At 44.6% G+C, this 9,291-nt stretch overlaps 1 protein-coding gene across 1 annotated transcript in view; it reads right to left on the reverse strand.

Annotated features, from left to right (window-relative positions):
• LOC145399015 (vesicular glutamate transporter 1-like) overlaps positions 1 to 8,501 on the reverse strand; it is a 111,531-nt gene extending 103,030 nt beyond the window's left edge. The window contains 1 exon segment of the mRNA XM_080271744.1: positions 8,431 to 8,501. Within this exon segment, the coding sequence (XP_080127870.1) occupies positions 8,431 to 8,501 (71 nt within the window).
• Positions 8,502 to 9,291: the final 790 nt, after the last annotated feature.

A 9,291-nucleotide genomic window follows, 5' to 3' on the forward strand; every position in this document is an offset into this window, starting at 1 on the left:
TCCCATTGTGACCTCTATTTCCTTACCCAAAATTCCTTCCCTATCCCTAAGGACTTCCCACTTCACCTGTCCCTTGTTTCTCTCCGTCTTTGTGCCGTGATTAGAAATCTGGACAGAATAGGGTTGAGACTGAATGGCTTGTTCTTTGTTACTTTGTTAAAACGATATATATAAACAAACACGTTTTTTTAAATAACTGACGACCTACCAAAAAATCTATCATTCTATCAGAATATATATATATATATATATATATATATATATATATATATATATATATATATATATATACACACACAACTTAGAACTATAAAACTTATATGTAAACTTCAGGAAACTGGCAAATGGGGACCCCCCCTTAGAAAATTCCTTGGTGTGCCCCTGCTGGGCACTGATAGATAAATAGAGGCTTCACATTGTTTTATTAATTAAGCGTCGTGTGTGTGTGTGTGTGTGTGTGTGTGTGTGTGTGTGTGTGTGTGTGTGTGTGTGTGTGTGTGTGTGTGTGTGTATGTTTTTTCATAGTGATAGCTGAGTAACCTATAGGGAAGAGGAGGGATCGGATTAACGGGATGGGGTGAGGGGGATTCCACCAGTGAAGAAGAAGGTTTAGATGAGGGAGACATGAATATCGAGTGATAGAGAGAGAGAGAGAGATTGTATTTTCAATGTAAATTTTAGAATATAATGAATATTTATTAAGGAAATGCTACTGTTGATCCTTCGATCAGTAATACTATTGTAAAGCACTTTATGTTTTTTCATAAAGAATAGTAATAAAACAATAAAATAAAATAAAATAATTTTTCTTCATCTTTCATGGCTTCCCAACCCCTCCCCACATTCCGACCCGGGCCACTCCCATCCTCCATCCCTCCTCATATGGACCGATATCAGGACACTGACAGATAAATAGAGGCTACACATTGTTTTATTATTTAAGCGTCGTGTGTGTGTGTGTGTGTGTGTGTGTGTGTGTGTGTGTGTGTGTGTGTGTGTGTGTGTAGAGGAAAGAAAACGGAAGAGGGAAGGAGGAAGGTCCAGAATCCCGAGGGGACCTCTTAATCCTTCACACGGTCACTCGTGTTCCGATTTTGGCAAAGGCTTTGTAAAATTCTCGCATTCATGTTTCCTGAGAAAGGGTATAGTTACAATATTCCCTATACCAAACAGCCAAGAAAGGACTAGCAGGTCTGTTGCTGTCTGCTCTCCTTTATACTCCTTTGCAACACTTACTCCCAGCACCCTGCAACCCTTCAGCACTTCCTAGCAGCAATCAGCAATTCCTCAACTGTTCGCACCAACACATAGCATCCACACAGCACTCAGCACTTACTCCCAGCACCTGACAACTCTCCAGCCCTTCCTAGCAGCAGTCAGCAATTCCTTAACCGTTCCCGCCAATACTACTCAGCACCTAGCACTCAGCACTGGTACCTAGCAACCTTCCAGCACTTGCCAGCACCCGCCAGTATGAGCGTGAGGAGCGTGAGAGGGGCGTCAAAAGGAGGGCGGTGGCGGAGTTAAAAGCGTGAAATTGAGGTTCCGTGTATTGCCGGTACGTACGCACGGACACGGACGGTACGGCATGGGGAGGGGGAGGGAAAGGAAAGGAGGGAGGGACTGGTAGACAGGGAGAGACAAGGGGACAGGAAGGGAAGAACGAGGTAGGTAGGTAGATAGATAGGTAGGTAGGCAGATGATGAGAAGAAGGGAGGGAGAAAAAAACTAAAGGAATGGAGGAAGGAAGGAAGGAAGGGAGAAAGGGAGAAACATAACGAAGGAAAGAAGACCAATGGGAGGAGCTGAAGGCATAAAATTGAAATTCCGTGTATCACTGCAATGTTATGGACAAACACAGACAGCAAGGTGCGAGGAGGAGGAGGAGAAAGGGGTTGTGAAGGAGGTAGAGAGAGAAAGGAGCGGAAGGTGTTGTGCAGAGGTAGGAAAGAATGAAGGGAGGAATGTGGGAACCGAAAAAAGAAAGAGGGAAGCAAGGAAGGGAAGGATGGACACACGCAGGAAGGGACGAAAAGAGGAAGTAGAGAAGGAAGAAACGAAATAAGGAAAGTAGGTAGGGAAGGAAGAAAACCAGTGAGGAAAGGAAAGAGTAAGAGACAGGAAAAAAGAGAAATGAAAATGAGGGAAAGAGAAAAGATGAAAGGGAAAAAAAGATGGAGAAATGGACGAATGAGAGAGAGAGAGAGAGAGAGAGAGAGAGAAAGAATACATTAATCTTGCTATACTTAAATATTTCGTACTGAAGGACCTAAAATGGAAAGAAAACGGAGTGGGTGCCTCATCAAAGAAAACTGATGTCGGGGGATTTTTAAAAAAGGGGAAGCTATTACGTTTTTTAAGGAGTTTCGCGGGAAATATGAAAACTTTTGATTACACACACACACACACACACACACACACACACACACACACACACACACACACACACACACACAGTTCTCTCATCCTATCTCAGTATCGATTAATGTCACTCTATCTGTCTATATATCAATCTATTAATCAAAGTTAACTGTTTCTTGTACATGTAATAACTGCAAACTCTCACTCACTCACCCTCTCTCTCTCTCTCTAATTACTGGAAGATGCTGTCAATTAATCCAAAGTCCTTAATAACCAGTTTTAATCATTTTCTCTATTCTCTTTCTCCCCTCTCCCTTCATTGTCTCGCTCCCTTCTCTCTCTCTCTCTCTCTCTCTCTCTCTCTCTCTCCTGTAGTCTATTTCGTCACCCCCCCCCTAAACTTTTCCCACTTCCTCCATCACTCTCTCCCTCCTTTATATTCCTCTTCCCTCCCTCATATTCTTCCTCCCTCCCTCCTTCTCTCCCTTATATTCTTCTTCCTTCCCTCCTTCCCTCCCTTATATGCTTCTTCTCTCCCTCCCTCCTCCCTCCCTTCCTCCCTCTTCTCTCCCTCCTTTCCAGTAAAGTATCCTCTTATCAGTATCTTCCAGGGAGCTTATCGGGGGACAGGGAGGGAGAAAAGGAGGGTCGGAAAAGAGGAGCAAGGAGAGAGGGAGGAAGGGAGAATAGGAGGGAGGGGGGTGAAAGGGAAGTACGGAGGTAGAGAGAAAAGTAGGGAGGAAGAGAGAAAAGTAGGGAGGAAGAGAGAAAAGAGGGAGAGAAAAATTGGAGACAAAAAGGACAGGGAGGGAGAGAGAGAGGGAGGAAGCACAGAAGGCAAATGAATAATAGAGTGAGTTAGTGAGTGAGTGAGTGAGTGAGTGAGTGGGTAAGGAAGATAGGAAGAGAAAAAGAGAAAGAGGGAGAAAGGGATTGAGAGGAAACGGAAAAAATGGAAGGAAAGAGAGAAGGGGGAGAGGAAAGGAGAAAGGAAAAGGGGAGGAAAGGAGGAAAGAAGAGGGGAGGAAGGGAGGAAAGAAGAGGGGAGGAGGGGAGGAAAGAGGAGAGGGAGGAAAATGAGGAAGAGGAAAGAAGAGGGGGAGGAAGGGATGGAGGGAGGTAAGCCTGTCATGTATTTAAACTAAGACGCCTCCGGTCACTCGACTGAAAGGAGGGAGGGAGGGAGGAGGGAGGAAGGAATGGAGGGAGAAACGGAGGGAAGGAGGGAGGAAAGGAAGGAGGGGTGGAAGGCCTCTCACCGTGGAGGAGTAACAAATCATCTCCATTTTCCATTTCAATTATATAAAAAATCTATCCATCCATCATCCAATCCTACATTGTCCCATGAGGAGCGTAGAAGCCCGGGGCTAGGCAAGTTGGTCCTGACATTTAAGATGAGTGACCAGCCTCACTCATCCCTGAGTGGCATTACATGAGCAATAAACCCCAACCATCCCTTTGATATAAACCTTCACCGGCTCAATCCGACTGGAGCGTCGCAATTACCCACTAAACCACCAGGCGCCAAAATTTGGTTATATGGTTACCACCCAGCGCAGTAAATGGTTTCCTGGTGTACAGAAAACCATTAGGCTTGTCACTCAGTGTAGAGGCACCCACAGGCAGAAGGAAGAGGAAAGAATGAAGGAAAGACAGAAAAGGGAGTGCAAAGTCACCCGCAGGGAGAAGGACGAGGAAAGAATGAAGGAAAGGAAGATAGAAGAGGATGGAAGGAAAGAAGGCTGGAGGAGAGGAAAAGGCAGACACCCGAGAGCAGCACTACATCAAGTGAGTGGATGGTGAGCGACCTCACCTACACGATTTTTTTATCATTTTTATCAAGTTAGGGACCAACGTATAAGGGAATCGAACCCAGAACAAACGATCCCGAGAACGGAGAGTCTGAGGCCTTACAGACTAAGCCACCGCGGATCCAGGGGCGAACTAGAAGAGGAAATGATTGGCAGCGTGGGTGAGATGACGCGGAGGTGAAGGAGGGGGATGTGTAAGGTGAGGAGGGGTGGGTGGCAGGAAATGAGAGAGAGAGAGAGAGAGAGAGAGACAGACAGAGACAGAGACAGACAGACAGACAGACAGACAGACAGACAGAGACAGAGACAGACAGACAGACAGACAGACAGACAGACAGACAGAGACAGAGACAGACAGACAGACAGGAAGGTAGGCAAGCAAGGGAAGGTAAAAAGGGATGGATAGATAGACAGAGAGACGGACAGACAACAGAAAGCAAAGGGAAGCAGACTATATATAAGGGGCGGGGTGCATATAGTGGGAGGATGGGGGAGGTGAGACAGTGGGGAGGAAAGGGGATGCAGTGGTCGGGGTGGGGCGATGATCCTAGAGAGGGTGGGGTGGGTGAGATGATCCTAGAGAGGGTGGGGTGGGTGAGATGATCCTAGAGAGGGTGGGGTGGGTGAGATGATCCTAGAGAGGGTGGGGTGGGTGAGATGATCCTGGGATGGGGTGGGGTGGGTTGGGTGGTTCGGGACAAATTGGTAAGAGTCCCATGGGAGGGGTGATCAAAGGCACGCTACACCGCCTCATCACACACACCCCTCCCTCCCACCATCCCTCCCTCCACACCCCCTACCTCTCCCCCATACCCCTACCCCTCCCCTACACCCCACAAGAGGGAGGGAGGAAGGGAGGAAAGAAGGGAGGTAGATAGGAGGATGTAAAGAGGTAAGAGGAGGGAGAGACTGGGAGAGAAATGAAAGGATGATGGTTGAGATGGTTTGGGAGGGAGAAGAGGGGGTGAAAGGAAGATGATAAGGGAGAGAAAAGGGAGGATACAGACAGCGTTGAGGGAGGGAAAGATGGAGGCAGATGGAGGGAGAGAGGAAGGAAGAAGACAGGTAGGGGAGGGAGAGATGAGGGGGCAGAAGAGAAGCAGAAGGAAGGAGAAATGAAAACAGTTAAACAGAGGGAGTGACATGGGTAGCTAGGCAGGCAGGTAAATATGTAGGCAGGAAGGTAGGTAAGTAGGCAGGCAGGTAAATATGTAGGCAGGAAGGTAGGTAAGTAGGAAGGCAGGTAAATATGTAGGCAGGACGGTAGGTAAGTAGGTAGGTATTACGGTAAGTAGGGAGGTAGGGAGTGACGAAACAGGGAGAGATGGAGTAGTGGCCCAAGAGAGAGGAGACGGGGAATGAAAGACGGAAGGGAGAGAAAGTAGGGAGAATGGGGGAGAGGAATGAAGGGAGGCAACGGGGAAGGGGGAATGAGTGGAAGGCAGACTGGACAATATGGGAGGAAAACACTGGACGGTAAAAATAAATAAATAAGGGAAAAAATGAAGGAAGACGAAGGCAAGGGAGATGGCGGCTTAGTGGTAGGGGAGGGGACTGCTGATGATAAGGCTGCAAATCTAATCCAGTTGAGGAAGAAACAGATTAAGAGCCAAATTTCGTCAATATTCTTCATCGCTCTTCCTTGCGACTCACCGACGTTAAAAAAAAAAAAATATTGCGACCACACCACTGGATGATATTGAAAGCCCTGTAACCACGCTTCTCTCTCTCCCTCTCTCTCTGATCACATTTAGAGGGGCGTTTTAAACTGCACCACCACTACCCTGATTCAATCTTTCTCCCTCACCCTTCCCCTCCCCCCCCTCTCTCTCTCTCTCTCTCTCTCTCTCTCCCTCTCTCTCTCTTCTAGCACCCTATATAACTACCTTAACAGTTACACATTCACACACATATATATTTAAGTAACATGAACAAAAAAAATAATCCCTTCAGGTGAACGAAATCGTCAAGCAGGAAGAAAGAAAGAAAAACGAAAGAAAATGAGAGAAAGAAAGAAAAAAGACAGGTATTCTCACTAAAAATAAAGACAACCTAAACACACAACACTAAAAAAATAAAAAGTAGATATAGAGAAAGATTAATTAGATATACAGGCAAAAAAAAAAATATTAAGCCTATAAAACCAAAATCACTGGCCATCACAGGGAACTAAACACAATATATCACCATGGTAACCGCAATGGGGGAAAAAAAAAAAAATAAAAAAAAACTCTAGGGGAACTGCTCTCCACGTTTCACATTGAGCATCTAAGAAGGGAGACTGAGAGAGCAAGAAGGGAGGGAGAGGATGATAGGGAGGGAGGAAGGGCGAGTGGGAGAGGATGAAAGGAAGGGAGGGAGGGAAAGGGGATGGTATACAGGCGAACAGGAAGGGAACGAGAAAGGTGGGCAAAAAGGTGTGGAAGGAAAGAATGGCAAGAGGAAAAGACTCGGCATGGAGGAAGGAAGAAAGAATAGCTGGTAGGTAGGTAGGTAGGCAGGCAGGCAGGCAGGCAGGCAGGCAGGTAGGTAGGTGGGTATGTAAATAGGAAGACACGACGGAAGTAAAGATGGAAGGAAGGAAGGAAGGAAAACAGAAGAAGGGAAGGAAACTGGTTAAGAACGAACCAAAATAACAAGAAGAGACATAGTCCATTCCTTCCCCTCCTTCCTCTCCTCTCTTCCTTAATTTTCCTCTCCCCTGATGTGTTTCTTAATTAACTCTGAGAAAAACAACATCCTTCAACTCTTACACTTATCTCTTTATACTCTAGCTACGCCATTCCTTCTTTCTTTACCTTATTTCTTACTTTATTTTTCTCCTCCTTAATCTTGTGCCATTTAACTCTTATTTAAAGTTTTCTCTATTTTTTCTTTAATATACTTCCTCCGTCACATACCCATTTCCTTTCCATTGCCTCCTTCTTTACTTCTTTATTTCTCTCTTTGTTCTTCCTTAACCTTTTCTACTTTCTTTATTAGCCTATTTCTCCCCTTACTTTATCCTTCCTTAACCCTCTTATGGTCGAGACAGCTCTTCCGTTCTAATTAATCTAACTTCAGACGATTTTATTATTATTATTATTACTATTATTATTATTATTATTATTATTATTATTTTAGCTGAGGAAGTTACATGAACCTAACTTTAAATTGGTGGTACCATTAACCTTTTTATGATCGGGACAACTCTAGTTTTCTTTTCCATCTACAGTCACACAATCTTTTTTAACTGATTCATTGCAGCTTAAGTGTTACTCCTTTTCTTAATACAATACGGTGCCTCTCAATCCTACTTATTTCATTTTTCCTTCAATATTCCTTCCCTCTCCGTATCTTCCTTTCTTTGTTACGCTCTCCTTCATTCCCTTTTCTTAATCTACTATCCCTATTACACGCTCCTTTAATCCTTTTCTTAAACTACTATCCCCATTACACTTTCCTTTTATCCATTTCTCAATCTACTTTCCCTATTACACTCTCCTTTAATCCATTTCTTAATCTACTATCCCCATTACACTTTCCTTTAATCCATTTCTTAATCTACTATCCCTATTACACTCTCCTTTAATCCATTTCTTAATCTACTTTCCCTATTACACTCTCCTTTATTCCTTTTCTTAATCTACTATCCCTATTACACTCTCCTTTATTCCTTTTCTTGATCTGCTTTCCCTATTTCCTCCTTTATTTCCTTTTTCTTGTATTCTTTCTTTCCCACTTCCCTTCCCATCTGTTCTCTTTTCATTTCACTCCTCCCTAACCTTTTTGATTAACTTTCTTCATTAAAACTTATCCCCAAGCACCTCTCTCTCTCTCTCTCTCTCTCTCTCTCTCTCTGTCCACACAAGCTCATAAGGTGAACTAAAATATTTCCTTGATTATCACTCGTCAATTATCTACGTTTCTTTTTCATTTCATCAGTCCAGGTCAAATTATCAAAACCACTTTCTCTGTCTGCCAAAAATACTGAAAATAGTTGTAATACACTTTAGGCATGAAAGTTATGACCACACACACACACACACACACACACACACACACACACACACACACTAAACAAAATAAGAAAAGTAATATTTTGAACTGCACGTCAAAACAAATATGGCGGTAGGATTACAATTACATACGTCAACAGATGAAAATGAGAGAGAGAGAGAGAGAGAGAGAGAGAGAGAGAGAGAGAGAGAGAGAGAGAGAGAGAGAGAGAGAGAGAGAGAGATTCGTGCAAACATAAAAAACTGTTTGAATGACTGACCTGATGTTAAACCTCTCCCTGACCTCCTTGGCACGGTCCTTGAGGGCGATAAGGGCGTCCAAGCCGGGCATGGTGGTGGTGGTGGTGGTGAATTCCCGTTCACACGCTACACACTTTCAAACAACACTACAGTACGTTAATCGGGCACTAAATTATTCTTCCTCGCCTTCCTGATCACTCCTGCACCGCCGACTTTCGCTTGGGGGGAAGAGGATCACTTGGTAAGGGCTTGAAAAGAGGCGGGAGGTGGAAAATGTGCTCTTGTTTACACTCGCTCATAATCCGGTTTCAAGCGCCTTCAAAACTGACGAACGGTTACAACTGTGAGTGTGGATTTTTATTTTTCCCAGCGTAATTTCCCGCTACCTTCGTTTCATATATCCCTGCCTCCCAGATTTCAGTCCAAAATGGAGAATAGAGATGGGGAATTGACGATACGGTGTGAATTACTGAAGAATTAAGCTGATCTTGAGTGATGACCGTCCTTTGCCTCCTCTTCCCCCGTCGTGGTTCCTCTTCCCCCGCGGCTGACGTCACCAGGCAACGATGGGCTGTCTCGGCGGCGGGATGTCTCTTCGGGACTGGAGATTTTTATTGGATTTGACTGAATTTGGAGTTGGTGAGGGATCCGATGATGGTAGTTGTTGTTGTGGTGAAGGTGGTGGTGGTAGAGGGGGGTAGTGGAGGTTGCCTGCGGGGGAGAGAAAGAAAATCATAACATAGGTGGGAGGGAACATCATAATTTAACGTCTCCGATACCCTTTGTTTTTTTTTTCTCATTACTAGTACCAGACGAAAATATTCAGCTTAAATTAGTCCCCAAGTAACTCAGAAACAGCTAATGATGGATACTTAAAATCC

This window comes from Coenobita brevimanus, chromosome 47, assembly GCF_032717465.1.
Source record: "Coenobita brevimanus isolate Jiangsu-jjx chromosome 47, ASM3271746v2, whole genome shotgun sequence".
In the NCBI taxonomy this organism is placed as follows: Eukaryota; Metazoa; Arthropoda; class Malacostraca; order Decapoda; family Coenobitidae; genus Coenobita; species Coenobita brevimanus.